At 34.4% G+C, this 15,667-nt stretch overlaps 2 protein-coding genes across 3 annotated transcripts; both read right to left on the bottom strand.

Annotated features, from left to right (window-relative positions):
* Window positions 1-860: 860 nt before the first annotated feature.
* Window positions 861-3,755, bottom strand: LOC124630794 (28S ribosomal protein S31, mitochondrial). Its single transcript, XM_047164805.1, has 6 exons — window positions 3,599-3,755; window positions 3,228-3,496; window positions 2,822-2,945; window positions 2,076-2,264; window positions 1,503-1,729; window positions 861-1,185 (listed from the first exon to the last, which is right to left on the bottom strand). Exons 1-6 carry the CDS (start codon window positions 3,607-3,609, stop codon window positions 920-922), a joined length of 1,086 nt encoding a protein of 361 aa, XP_047020761.1. The 5' UTR covers window positions 3,610-3,755; the 3' UTR covers window positions 861-919.
* Window positions 3,756-4,360: 605 nt separating this feature from the next.
* Window positions 4,361-13,392, bottom strand: LOC124632644. Of its 2 annotated transcripts, none has more exons than XM_047167555.1 (6): window positions 13,080-13,392; window positions 12,855-12,989; window positions 12,255-12,692; window positions 12,103-12,159; window positions 8,462-8,583; window positions 4,361-6,407 (listed from the first exon to the last, which is right to left on the bottom strand). In XM_047167555.1, the coding sequence occupies exons 2-6, from the start codon at window positions 12,907-12,909 to the stop codon at window positions 6,144-6,146; spliced, it is 936 nt and encodes a 311-aa protein (XP_047023511.1). In that variant the 5' UTR covers window positions 12,910-12,989; window positions 13,080-13,392; the 3' UTR covers window positions 4,361-6,143. The 2 variants fall into 2 exon arrangements, with proteins under 2 accessions (XP_047023511.1, XP_047023502.1); XM_047167546.1 differs by having other exon boundaries at window positions 12,774-12,989; window positions 13,080-13,388.
* Window positions 13,393-15,667: the final 2,275 nt, after the last annotated feature.

The following is a 15,667-nucleotide window of genomic DNA, read 5'->3' as shown; positions in this document are numbered from 1 at the left end:
TAACTATTATTTGTAATACTTCCTATATTCATATCACACGGAGAAAGTTAATTGAATAATTAACCATTTAAAATATGGTTTCTCGTTTTTAAGATAAAAATATTTTTAGACTTCAAAAACATTTCCATAGCCGCAAGATTTTATTTCAAATTATTGAGTGCACTTTGCACATATTGTACAAAATTATGTAATTTTTTAAGTACATTTTTATTTTGTACATTTTGTTTTTTTTTCTCTCTAAATATTGGGACGTTTTTGGAGGCTTTTAAAGTATACGAAGATTAAGTAAGAATATGTACTTAGATATAACAAGTTCCTTGTTTTTTAACAAACGATTGGGTAGGTTTTTTGTACTAAATAACATTGTATTGTGTCGTTTCGACATGATGTTGTAAAGGTAATTGTTATTATGTATAATATACATTCTGTAGTGTCTGATGCTCTCTCGACGTAGAGGTAGAATTAAGAAAACATTCTTACAATATTGATCCATAGTTTTAAGTCGATTTTGACTTTTTAATGTCCAATATAAAGCCAAGCGAGTCGTAACACTCTCGTCATAATAATATTTGTATTCGTAAACTAACTTGTTGGCTCACTATCGATGGTGGCCAGAAACAACGAAATATGCAACGAAGTGTACTTCCTTAGGTGCAATAAAGTGAAGTGAAAATAATATTATCTTTTATTTATCACTGAACCATTCTTAATCACTACGTTATTTTTGTTTTTTAGCCTTTTTGTTCTCGCAGTTGATTTTGTCACCCAAGAAAGAGAATTGAGATGAAAGTACAAGTCAGTCATTGATTTCCTTCTTAGTTATCAGAATTTTTAGGGAAAGTGCAATTAAAAACCGAAAATAACACTGTAAAACTAATATATTTCGTGTAATAAGGTACATAATAACTAAACTTATAAATTAACTCTGAGTAGCTTCAGCACTGGCTGGTTGGCCTTCCCAAGCGCCAACCTCTGACAATAAATCCTTCTTGGACTCGAAATACTCTTTGTACCACATTATATGGTCTTTCTTTTCTTTGACCGTGTAGAATGCGTTTTTGGATAAACCTACGCAGACTAGCTCCATGAAATGTCTGATGGGGCCCTTCTTGGGACACCAACCTTCAAGGTGGGAGTCAAGGAATATGTGCTCCGAGAAGTGTACATTTTGTTCTTCTTCTAAACCTGTAATGACGAAAAGAAATGAGTATGAGAACTTACTTTATTGGTATGGTTTTAATTAAATCGAACTAGATTTCTATCTACAGTATTATACAATTGAGCTGTCACTTTATGTAATTATCATTTTACTTTTGCCTATACTACTATTGCAAAATATTGTTTATTTAAATATTATGCTTATGAATTCTTTCACTGTTGGGAAGCTATATTATCTCTGAGTAATATAGGCAAGGATCCGGGTACGGGAAGTACTTTCCTCAGGGCGCGGGTGAAACCGCGGGAAACAGCTAGTATTTAATTCACTGAAAAAAAAAACAAACCTTGTTCATTATTAATGGGGAATTTCCAAACTTTTCCTTGTTCTGTCCACAATATCATCTTCTGGAAGTAGTTGGCGGGCGGCTGCGAGGTGGCCAGCGTCAACTCGCGCTGTTGTAAGTTCTCCCACACATCCAGCTTAGTTCCGTAGTTAGCCTCTTTAGCTTTGAAGATGCCTAGAGGCTCGCCACTGAATATATTGACTGTGGTTGGTTGTGCTGTAGACAGTCTGTTGAGAATGGTAAGATTTTTTTTTTGTGTATAGAGGTACAACAATATGAATACATTGCATGACATATTTATCTCCAATTATATTATTTTCTTGCTACATGTAAGGTTAAAAAGAAAATATTGGAAAACGCAACAACTTATTTGTAAGGTTGAAGATAATACAGCTGCTATTTAATCACCTGGAGTTCACTGCCAGGGAACTGTTGAAATGTATACTCAAAACCTTACTGCACAAGCCTCCTTTCACTTCAGAGATGCAATGACATTTTATGTGAGCTGTATTATGCGAAAATATTTTAACTTATTGGTGTGGTTGTATAAAATATTGACTTTATATGACTTACGTCCTTCTCCTGTCTCCTCCCCTCTCCTCGCCATCAGCTGACTTGTTTTTTCTCTGATAGTATCTTGTGTTCTGTGCCTCAACCTTGTTCTTGTTAACCAGACGTTTAACCTGCTGGCCTCGTGTCTCCTGCTTCTGCAGGTCTTCAGGCTCTTTGGTACGGTCTACCTTCATGCCTACTAGAAGATCACTGGAATAGATAAACAATATATGTTAGTAAAATTATTACGATTTGGATACATGTATCTGTTTCATAAAAAAGAATCAGATGAATTTCGATGATAAAGATAAAAAGTAATTTATTCAAAGTAGGCTGAACATCAGCACTTTTTGAAGTTCAAATTCAGTCCCCAAAACACCTGCCCTTCACCACTTCCTATGTGTTTTGAAAGTGGCAATGTGTGATGAAAATAGCAATGCAGATTACACATCAAAATATTACAAATGCTGCAATTTATCCTGATGCAACCAGTAATTCTGTCAGTATGCATGTGAAACCACAGAGACCTCCTAACGTTATATACCTGCTTCGTGTCCCCATTCACCATGGTTTTGATTGTGTAGTGATAAATGAAGACTTGCAACACAGAAATGAACTGTTGTTGAATTAGCCTGTATGTGCCATGCTGGCTTCACTGATTGATTACTCTTTACATAAGTGTTTTCTGTAGAAAATAAGTCTCATATAAACCCTACAAATAAGTATACCAATACATTTTTGACCTGTCAACTTATTTTCCTTGTTACCTGAGCGTGGTAGAAGTCTGATTGATCTTGCCGAGTACCCGGGACAGCAATTCAGCTTCTGTCTGCTTCACATCTCCACCAAGAGCCTGAGCCACGTCACTGGCTGCTTTTGTGATGCTCTCCTCTGTGAACATAATCATATATTAGTCTTTTAATGTAAAGATTCAAGAATATTTTAGTAGGAAATAAAATGGCAGTATATTATACTTTAAAGAAGTGTTGAGTATGAAAAATAATAATAAAACAATATCCTCTTTTTTACCTCAAAACTCAATTACCTCAAAACATGTCATGAGATATAGCTATTAATAACTTGAAACTAAATAATTTCCATAGAGAAATCACTATTTAATTTACTGGTTCATGTTATCACATACCAGTATTTACTTCACTATTTCTCTCTTACCTATTTTCTCCTTCGTAACTTGAGTTCCATCTCCTTTCTTTCTTCTCTCTATGGTGGGCGCAGTCACGAATTGCTTATATTCACTCTCTTTTATTTTAGGTTCAGCCAACATTAATTTTAGCAACTCTTGAATCTTTTCCGTGGCATTTTCTGAAGAATTCTGTGCTTTTTCTGGTGCTGCCTTAGATTCAGGTGCTTTTCCATCACCGTCTGAAGGTTTGTCTGCTAAACATCTTACTATAAGCCGAAAGTCTTTTCTGAATCGAAGCCTAAAATTAAAAGTGAGGAATTTAAATAACAAACGAAGGTGGTACTATCGAAATGTGTTCACAGTTAATATGCTTTAATTACAATTTTTATTAATTATATACCTGGTAAGCATCTTTATGTGTTTAATGAGTAGATAAATATTAAATAAAACACAATATCGCTGAAAGATGCACAATTTTTTGAGGTTATAAAATCCGTCGTTCCAATTCAACCAAAGTGACACTACGAAATGTCAAGTTTCGCATGATTCTGAATCGGGTAAAACTAAAGTGAAACGAAACGTATTTAAGCACTTTCAAGGCATTCATAATGGCGAAAACCATTAAAAAAAGGAGGTAGTTGTCAATTATAATGTAGCAATTCCTTTAATATAAAAGGAATTGCTACATTATAATTGGTAAACGCACATGAATCGAGAATACCTTGTTTAAAAAAAACCTTACACTTTACATACCAATATGTATACTGGGTACTTTAGTGATGTATGTAGATAAGTATTTTAAAAATAACTATATTTTTTTTGTCACCTTTTGGTCCTGTTACTCCTCTAAATGATTCCATTTATTTAATTATACGTATATAGGTATATGCTCATCATATTGACTTCACACAAAGGTTTGTAGTTTTTCCATAAGGATTTCCGTATTCATAATCGTTGTAATCATGTATCCTAATCGTTACATACATTGCACGATCTCTGCGTAACCATTGTATCACGATTTCTTTAATAGAAGTTCTACTTTTAAATTATAATAAAAAAAAAATGCGATTTTTATGTCAATAGTAACAAGTATCGTTGTTTTTTTATTGAGCAGATATCTGCGAGGTTTGCTTGGGTAAGGAGATAACAAAAATATACAAAGTTTACTGGTAAGGCACCATATGGCACATTTATTTGTGGACGGGAGAATTCTCCAAATAATAATTATTATACACAAAGACAAGTATTATCACATATTCCAAATAAGTTTAAGTAGACAATGAAATAACTACAAAATGAAAATTTAAGAAATTATACATATTCAATTAATTCTTAACAACATCACATTTTTATATAAAAACTTATAATTAAATAATTACTCAATGTAATTACAAATGTGTGTTTTTATCACTTGTGACACACAAAACAAAACTTAGTTTTATTTTATCGTTATTTCTACTTTCAGATTCATCTATGAATCGGAATATTCGTTTTGTTCCATCAAGCTCAGAATACACAAGATTTAAAAAAATATCGTACATTTTGAGCTTGTTATACTTAGAATAGTTTTAAACATTTCTATAACAATTAATCCTACTTTTTCAAACAAAGTCGTTTGTGTACTTGAGTCCTTTACATAATTAAGTCTAACATAAATGCGCAGTTATCATTTCGAAAACAAAACTGGAAATGTATTTGCGTACTGACTTTTTAAATATTTTACACTGAAAATCTAAAGCTCATTGTAGTTCAAGTTTTACGTTATACACATACAAACACAAATATTAAATCCTATTCTACAAAGAGGTTTTTATAAGTAGTAGTTTCCATCTTCAAAACAATTACATATATACCTAAGCTTATCTAACTACTTCTGGGTTTATTAGGCACAATAAATAGTAGCTTTAGCTACTTGTAATTGACTGTTAACATTAACTTATAACTAGTATCAGCACCAACTGGGTATTATGGCCAGATTAAAATAATCCACATACCAATGAAAAATTAAATAGCTAATCGTAAGAAGTCGTAAGCTCTCTCTTTTGCAAGAATATGTGGATTATTCTAATGTGTCTATGTCCCATGAAATTAACGAAAGACTTGATAAATGCCATGTTATAGCAAATTCTTACTGTGCATACAATAACATCATAATGTTCCAACTTCTGGATAAAAACACATTCACGATATATGTGTAGTTAAACACTCATGTATATAAAGATCATTGTAAGGTCTCTAATTTATTATTACTGTAGACCACAGAGGGTAATCAAATTGTAGTTTTTATCCAGAATAGTTCGAAAACACGAAAGTTAGTGTATGTTGCCGGCATTCTATCTGCGTCTACTGCCTTATGTCTACACGGTGAATACCAAACAATGGTAACTTAAGACTATACTAAATATAACTCAGCATAGTACCTACAGCATTAATATTGCATAAAAACTAAACTACAAATTGTATAATTACATGTCAAAAATCAATGCAAAAAATGCTTTTGAGCAATACGTTTTAAGTAGTTCTTGAAACTGGCAGTGATGAATATCACACCCCACTTAACTTACCGAAAATTATTCAAACAAACTAATGAGACAGTCATAGAGAACTAAGTTAGCTATTATTTTTACTTTAAGTACGTAAAGTACGATTTGAGCCTGAGGAAATTACTTTCTGTCTTCAGATTATTATTTTCAATAATGCAGTGAGCATGAGCTTAGTCTCATTTAGTTCAGAATTACAGTTCAAAATATGTCACATCTTGGTATTCCTATCGTTCGGTCCTTAAACCACATTAATTCCCCGGCAATGACCTCTTAGGCATATTGAGACCTAGAAAAAATAACCCCCACCACTGTGGTAAAGTTGCCACTGTATGCGTAAATCCTGACTCACAGTTGAACGCCCGTTGCTTCAAAGTTTCCTTACCTTAACTAATTCACAGCCTATTAGGAACTAAGTTTGACGAAGCCGAAGTAGCTGTACCCTGGTCGGAGCAACACTGTCCTATTCGGTTCTCTTTGGGCAATGTTGACAGTATCTCCTTTGTACAGCCTGGCGACGGTTTGAACGGAGCATGACATCTGGGACCTGCTTAGTGAGCGATTGCTCGTGTCATCGCCGGTCGCGCAAGTGGAGAGTAAACGAGACTCCTTGCCGGCTAGATGCGCCCAAACGAAGAAGCAGTTTGGTGCTTTAGTTAGGTACACCACCTGGGGAAGATAATAGAGGTTTTTGTTATTATGGTGTCTTGTATGATAACTTAACAATAGAGGGAAATACGCCTAAGGCTTCATTATATCTATAGTTATGCGTAAGAACTGAATGTAGGTAAATAATAACAGAATATAATTTACAAAATCACTACTCAATAAATGTAACGTAGCAAACCACAGAGTATTACGTTGTTGTGATAAATAGGTAGGTAAGTACAAATTCAAATTCTCCATCAATTTGTGGTATTATAAAGCCCCATTTTTACGATTGCTTACGTATAAGGAAAATATCTATATATATATAAATGAATTGCTGTTGGTTAGTCTCGCTAAAACTCGAGAGCGGCTGGGCCGATTGAGCTGATTTTAGTTTTAAAATGTTTGTCGTAGTCCAGGGTAGGTCTAAACGGTGAGCAAATAAGGAAATTACCCTCCTTCTTTGGCAGTCGGGTAAAAAAAATTGCGAGTAAGATTCCCGGGACGGGAGTGATTAGACAAAAACCAACTTACGGAATGCCGCAGAACCACAAAAGTAAAGTACTAGGACTGCATAATTCACCTTAGTAAAGTATACCAATAACGAAATTTCGATGCAACTGCTCACCAGGGTAGCATAACTTATATGAGTATACCAATACCAAGTGTAGGTAGACGCTACTGCTCACCATGTACCAGAGCGGCAAAAAATACACCGGGCGCGGGTAATACCGCGGGGAACGGCTAGTATTTTATAAACAATAAGATCCAAAGGAAAATAATTACAACCAATTAATATTATAAATGTGAAAGTTTGTGAGAATGTATGTATGTGTCTGTATGTTTGTGGCACCTACACGCTAAAACTACCGGATGGAATTTGATGCAACTTGGATATACCTATATCAGAATAACATATGTATAAGCTTCTTTTTATCCATGTGTGGTAGTCATATTTAAACTCCAAGTTTTATTCATTGCTGACGTATGATGACACCTACTTTATTAAACAACTACCTATTAAATTGTTTATTATGTGTATGAGCAGCTGTTTTACGCGGTTTAACCAACCACTACGTATTTCACGTATCCGAAAGCCAAATTTCCTATTACATGTAATACTACTCATTTTGGTTTAGGTCAATGAATCATAAAGTTCATACAAATATTTATATACTACCCAAATACATAATATGTAGTTTTGTTTGGTTTATGTAATAATTATTTCATAAACAGTGGTTGAAGTAGGCAGCTTAAGAATACTCAATTAAACGGTTTTTCAATATATTTTTCCGTAATATACTTGTAAAACCTATTGCCATCCCATTGATTCGTGGCAGAACATTATGATGTTACTATCCATTATATGAAATGGCTTAATATGTTCAAGAATGAATTATTTAAAAAATATTTTAGTACTCTATTTTTTGACGTGGATTATAAGTCTATAGTCTATACCAATATATATATACAGATAATGAAATCGATAGTCTCTTATCATTTAGCAAATATCAATGATCTTATTTTTTAGTAAATATCAATGACCCATAATATTGTGTATACGACAGACGTAACTCGTCTATGGCACTATCGGATATTACGAACTATAAGATATTTTAGTTCATACTAATAAAATAAGTAAAATAAGTAAATTAAGCCCTTCTTTGCCTTTCGGGTATTTTTGTAATTATTTTGCTGTTAGTTACTATATCTACTATAAAACAAGTAATTTCAATGTTTTATTAAGTTATAAGCGTGAAATAGTACATCAACATATCTATAATAATATTATAAAGCTGAAGAGTTTGTTTGTTTGAACGCGCTAATCTCAGAAACTACTGGTCCGATTTGAAAATTTCTTTCAGTGTTAGATAGCCCATTTATCGAGGAAGGATATAGGCTACTTTTTATCCCGGTACGGGAAGTAGTTCCCACGGGATGCGGGTGAAACCGCTGGCAGAAGCTAGTTAGCAATAAAGTCCTGGCAACCTACATAGCTCATGGCATTAAGAATAAAAAAGGTCAAGTGAAGATTTCCTTATTTCTCATGACTCGATAAGCATGCACTTACATACCTGGGCATAGACAAAGTATAAGCCGCCTTCTTTGATCGTGACGTAATTCGAGTTCAGCTCGATTTTGTCTTCGCTGTTCTTCGACGAGACTTCCATGTCGCGTACCCAGGGACCCATGATAGCTGAGGACAAAGACCAATGATATTAGAATAGAAAGGTTTTGGGTATTTCAAGGTTGGCTAGCCTGAGGATTGATGATTCTAATTTTTTTAGCGTCAGCGTAAATTCTTAAAAATTACCAAAACTATAAAGTTTTCCAGAAAGAGATTAGTCTTCGTATGTAATAAAAAATCGTAAAGTTTACAGTTCTATATTAAAGTTTCAGCTTACGACTTTCACCTCCAAAAGATTTTTCATGGTACATAAAATTAAAATACCCTGTAAATTGTTGTCCAGGTAACGCATACCCAGTTACACTTTCTTAAACTTATCTTGTATTATCGTTTTGCGTTTTAAAATAATGTATAAAAATATATCGGTTTCGATAGTAACGATAGTAAACAGTGACACATTGTGCTCTACTAACACAGTTCGTGATCTTTTCTATATGCGCGGGCGCTTGTTGATAAGCCGCTAACGTTTTTGGATAGTCGGATTATGATATGCAAATTTCGTTTAATTCACGTTATTGTTTTTGAAAAACTGTTATTTTTTTATGGGAAGTTATTTACGTGTGAGAAAAAATATGTGAAAGATAAATTAATTCCGAGGTTTCCTTTTTCGAAACTAAGACTGTTGGAAGCGATACACGTGTTAGTGTATAATTTAGTATTTAAAAGAAGAACTAGTTTGTATATTATTTTACTATTGGCTATTGTAACGTAAGATTCCCAAGCTAATAATATTAAACACCACACCGTGTAAAAAAACTTGATAAAATAAATATAACGGCTTTGAATATTTCATTCAGTCGCGTTAGGTTTTGTGTTACATACAGGTTAGCCACATTTGTATGAGGCAGGCATACATACGTATACTGGCTAAATATGATTAGTGCTTAAAGAACGTTGACACGTAAAATTTTATAAAGTTGGGTATCGTTCCGTGCAAAACACTGAATTCTGAGCTTTTTATTCCATTGGAGAGCGTATCGTAAAAATCGCATGACCCGTATGAACCCATTGCTACTCGATAAAAATGTTTAAAACAAATAAGGAAAGAGATTAAATAAACGGGCCGTTCCCCTGGTATCGGCTAAGAACAAAATATTTACAAACCAACAGCGATTAAAAAACAAAGCTAGTGTTCATTTGGCACTGAAACTATATAACACTATATATTTTTAGGCTAAAAACAGGAACTGTCATTTATTCCAACTCAACATTATAATTGATATTAGCATTCTCATGAGCTATTTCATTTTTACGCTATCAGAAGGAAAATAAGCGTATTAACTAAATCGTAACAGATTAAAGTAAAAGAGGTCAGTGTGTTTAGATAGTGTGACAAATTCTCATTCTAAATGATTGAACACGTTGTACGTAGGCATACACTACAGAGCAAGGAAAGATGGTACATACAATGTACTTTTTTTTGTTAACTTAATGTTACCTTGATGCTCTGATTTTTGGTACAGTTAAAGGTAAGGTTGTTTATGTTTAACTTATGTTTTTTTTAATGTTATTAGACAAGCTGACCGTTCATTATACTCCCACTTAAAAAGGCAGCGGCCTTATATTCAACCTCCTTTAGGATAAACTACATTCAAGACTAATAAAGTTGACAATAAAAGCGGATTATTGTTTCAAAAAATCCAATCCAATCGTTTTAAAACAACAGTCACGAAGTCTTGAAGTAACCAATGCTAATTTAATAAGAAACTTGTTTTGCAAGTGCTTTGTCAAGTGGTTAAGGAATCAGTATGCCTAACATATTTTTCCAAAAATACATATCATACTTAAGTTTATTAAAATTCGAATGCCCGGGCTAATCCATATGATGCTGTCTTGCCAGGATTAAAAGAGACAAAACATAGAAATCCAATGCATTATTATCTATATTTTATGTTTTATCTGCTTACTTAAAATTTAAATAGTTTTTCTTTTAAAGAAATAGCAGGCAATTTCTATCAATATTGCTGACACTGTCTTATTGTAAGTAGTACAATGACGTGAGCCACTTGTCTTATTCTTGACAATTGCTTCACTTTTGATAGCAATTCCAATTACCCTGTTATCTAGAAATTCACAAGTGCCCATTATTGATGCCAATTATGAAATTTTCAATAAGTTATTTACATTGTAAATTGTTTAAATAGGCAACACTGCTTATATTTTTTTTACTTTAAACAGCGATTTATTGCAGTGGTTGATGCTTCTTAAATATCCAGTAGCCACAGGATGCATTACAGAAACTAAACATTAAAACGATTTAGGATTCATTATTGTAATCAACTTCCTTCAGGGGACTCCCCTGATAGCCAAACAAATAATAATGCATTGTTAAAAAAAAAAAATACTTAACTGACTGATAAAAATGACCTTGTGTTATATTTATCATAGTAACTCTGTTCTAGCACCAAAGCTAATTATTTTGAATTTGTAACTGGCAGAGTTTCGCTGAATGGGGTCAATCAGTTTCAAGGAAAAGGTGTATCTATGAGCTACAAGTTTATACTCGAATCAATAGACGTCAATTTGCCCTCATTACTGAATAAACAAAGCAACAGTTCTAAAGGTCAAGAGCAAAAATAAAAATGTTCGCGCGCAAAACCGTTAAGAACACGCGGTTCAAATCTAAGCGAGATCTTTAAATAAATATTAATTAACAGCTAGCTATAAATTGGTAGCCACAATTAATGAATGCAGATGATATACAAAAGGAATTATGTAACATTGTCTGGATGCTTAATTACTATGAGGGGATTAATTACTGCAACCACATAGTCAAGTGAGCCAAGTTTCTTTACACAAACTATGTCAGGTTTGTAACTTAAAAGTACTTAGAAATAACAACTTTATGGGCATGATATAAGGGTGATAATTGTATGTAGTTGACTTGTACACAATGCAAATATCTAGGCGTATCCTGTCTGTGTCACATACACATAAATTATCATTTTAATCACATATTTGCAGTTGTGTTAGTTTGATTCACAACACAACTATATAAAAATCTCTGTTCTTTTGTTTTACTGGTCTTAAAGCAGTCAGGACGGAATAGAAAAAAATATGTAGGTACTGTGTATGAAGTTCTAAATACCAAAAAAAGTTGTAGCTGCCAGCCAGCTTTAGTAGTAAGTATTGAGAATAGTATATTTGGTCTATGCTGAACAGATGCTAAAGTTTCCCTAGCGGCATCTGTGGCCTGGCGCTTGCAAGACTTTTATAAAGTATGAAGCTTAGACATAAAGTAATGACTATTTACCATTATGATTGATGAATAAACTGTGAATAGTCTGTTGATACTATGCATTATTATTATGTCATGAAGTGCCTACATCCACATCTATTTATATGTATTATATGCAAATTTAATAGGCATAAAATAACTGCAGCTGGTTTATGGTTGTATTGCTTTTATATAACGTGTTTTATAATAATGTAGCTTTGTCTACATAGCCAGTATTATAACTCGACACATTTAATAGTAGTAGTATACTTTATGTAACAATAAAAAACAGAATTCATATGGATACTCACATTCTTTCCCCAAATTGAACTCTCGGATAGCACCATTGAATTGAGCCACCACTAATTCTGAAATTAAATGTAAACAACCATTATTGTACTGAACATGACACACATGTTCTATTTATAAATTTTATTAAACATTTACTGAACATAATAACAACCTTTTTGTAGTAATGTTAAGTCATAAACAGGAGCATTGTCTTTGCTTGCATTTTTTTTCTTGGAGTCTACCAGCAACATGTCTTCTCCCAGGTCCTCGACATAGTATTTCCTGGCATTTTGCGGGACTTCGTCGTCTTCGAATGACCTCGCTCGTGGCTCCCGCGCTTCGGCGAGACTCGACGGCCTTGGGCGCGCCACCAGAGCACTTTGCACCAGTCTGTCCTGGTTTAAGTTATGTATGATAAAATGGTCCTTTATCATGTCCAGCTCTCTCCTCATCGATATCATTTCGTTCCAGTAGAAGAACGCTATGGAACAACTTATAACCATACATGTAACGCTCAACACAAAATTCAACACGAACAAAAGCTTTATTTTCTTGGAAGACGCTATTGAGAACGTCGTATTTATATGCACGCCGAGATCTGACGGTTTCTCTGTAATAAATAAAATACCACGTTATTTACATACAATTCAGTTTTATACATTTAATTTACTTTATTTAATTAATAAGTCACCTGTATTGAGATGTATGACAGTCCCTTCGGGTGAATTTACTTTCGTATTTTTACCAGTATTCAGAAAAATGTTAGCCGCACCTGGTGAGTTCAATGGGACACCCTCGCTCATATGGATTTTCCTTTCGCCGTCCATTGTAAGTAAATACTACGTTAACTTGTTTATAGTACGATGTACTACTATTGGGGCGTAAGCGTACGCGTCGCCGGAGATACCTAAACAAAGGATGTAAAGCTCAAATAAGTTCACACTGACCGCACATGATAACCGCTTGTTGATAAAAAATCACAACACACATTACATACCATCAATATAGCCGTTGGCACGGTATTTACTATCTATTATTACAATACTTTACTATAATTTACACTACACTAAAGTCTTCTTTAATAAAGTTAAACCAGTTCGGTGACTTCGAAAATAAAAAAGTAAACACAACACAACAAACAAAAGTTTACGGTCCTTCACTTGGTTTCGTTTTAAAACTTCTGCAAGGGCGCGCAAGTCGCTGCTGCCTGACCGGTACCGGTTGCGCGCCAAATTCGAACTGAGCGTACGAACAGCGATGTGATTCTAGCGAGCGAGTGAATGCGGAATGACCGCGATTAGCAAGCGGGGGTATATTCGCCGTTGGACGGTGGGTAGCTTTTACTAATGAAATGGTACAGGCATGCATACTTATAAAGGTTTTATTCGTAAACACGGTAGGTAAATACTGAAATTTAACCCATTCAGCAAATAGTGATGCAGATACGATGTTGACTAATTACTCGTGCAGACAAGTCTTTAGTCTATTGTTTATTAAATTTCTTCTTAATTCAAAATTATTAGGAATACGGAAACAGTTGATAGATAGGTAGGTACTAATAAGCAGTTGAACATTATCAACGAAGTATTTTTAAATGGTTCGTACCTTCACCAAAAAAAAAAATGTTTGCTGGGTGATAAGATTTTTACATTTCGGGGATTTTTATATCATTGACAATTTGTGCCTCGATGGCATACCAAAATGGTAAGTAGGTAAAGTAGGTATAGTGATGTCACAAAGTTTTAATATAATTCGTGGCCCTCTCATGCTAAGTAAATAAAAGGATTATCTCTTATTTAAAACAACAAAAATGCTAATGACTAAATATGTAGCGAGTGCTTCAACCTAGATATTTTTAAATATTTCATAAGTTATTTTCATAATTATTTTATGGCTTGGGTCTTGCAATAAAAATCACAATGGACTCCAACACTTCACATTGTTGTAAGCTCAACCTTTTTTTTCATACTTTACCTGGATATTACCTTTATGTTGGCTTAACCAATCGTGTTTCTCAAAATGCTTATCCGCCAGGTGATTACCCGTACGGCAGTAGCCCAAACGTGCTTGGTTCACAAAACAAACGCGGTGATTGGGAATCTCGTGTAGTAATGCACATTGAGAAACATTGTCGCGAATTCGCGCTGGTATGCAGGCCCAGCTGCTCCCGTCTCAGACTTAGTTATCTCGCCTGTGACGGATATAGTCTGCTTTAGGGATGCAGCGACCGTTTTGGACATCTTTCAGTGGTAAATATTGCCATGCGTTTATAGCCAGGCACGTTCTATTTACGTAAGTATTTAGTTGAATTTTGCATGAGCGTCTTTTTTTAGGTATCTCGCGTTCACTTATTTATGATACTCATAAACAATTATCATAAGTACCTAATAAAATGACTAACTGTAATTATTTTTATTGATCAGTTATTATCGTGGAATGTTAGAAAAACATTACAGACACATCTGCATATATTACCACGTGAAGGAAGTGGTGGGTGGCTTCTATAGAAAAAATAACACAGCCAGTAGTTACCTACTTGAACGTTAATGCGTCGTTATTCAGACAAAGGGGACTACTTGAGATTTTTATGAAACTATTTGTAGTGTAAGGGAAAAAACAAATCCTACTAACTACCTACGCTACGTAGGTACCTACGTGCCAAAAGGATGGACCGTTTCACTCAGGCGCAGGCTTCGTTGATTTCAAAGAAAAAATGACACAAAACTGACAGTACAATGATAAAAATTAATTAATTAAACCGACACTGACCGACAGTAGTTTGTACGTATAAGGGGCCTATGTTGCCTATAAATATGGAAAAACCACTATAATAAGCTTCCCTACATTGCCTGCCGACTTGCTCATTTATCTGTCTTCCAACTGCATTTTGTATGCTGGCGGTGGTGGGCTCCCCGCGTCGGCCGCGTCTGACGTCATGGCTGCGAAATCGTCATGTTTGTTTGGTGGTCTAACTAATATTCCGATATAAAGAATTCTTAGCAAGATAGTTCATTTACCGAAAGAGGTTGGTTTATTAAGCTAGTAAAAAGAAATGAGGTTCGCAGTTAGCTATAGTTATATGCTGAACCCTTTCAAAAATCCATTCCCGATTTTTTATGGCAATACCACGGGAACGAAATCATGTTTATAGCTAGCCTCAAAATATTATTAGTACATAGTAATATTTTAAGTCCTGTGTAAGTTCCAGTCAGCCCTGTAGACGCTTCTATTTCTGCACGAGCCCAACTGCACCATAAGATTTCGCCAAGTTATGTACATACCAACCATGTTTTTACAGCTAGGGCGAGAATAGAATCCGATTTCACTAGATTTAGTAGATTGCTGGGTTCACACGGAGGGCAAGCGGATTGGTTTTCACTGAACCGATTTAGATAAAGGGGTTGTATCCAGGAAACTTAGGATAACAGGAAACAGTATTATTAATTGTCATAAGACGATCGAAAGAGCGACTACTCACGCTAACTATTTTTCAGCAGGAACACATCGGGCAAATGTTGTTACTTGTGGCATGCCATTTACATATTTGTTTTGCTTCTTCTTAAGAACAGATAAATCAACATTTTT

Source organism: Helicoverpa zea, chromosome 1 (assembly GCF_022581195.2).
Source record: "Helicoverpa zea isolate HzStark_Cry1AcR chromosome 1, ilHelZeax1.1, whole genome shotgun sequence".
Taxonomy (NCBI): domain Eukaryota; kingdom Metazoa; phylum Arthropoda; class Insecta; order Lepidoptera; family Noctuidae; genus Helicoverpa; species Helicoverpa zea.
The sequence above is the reverse complement of the archived record's forward strand: the minus strand, read 5'-3'. Positions and strand labels throughout refer to the sequence as shown.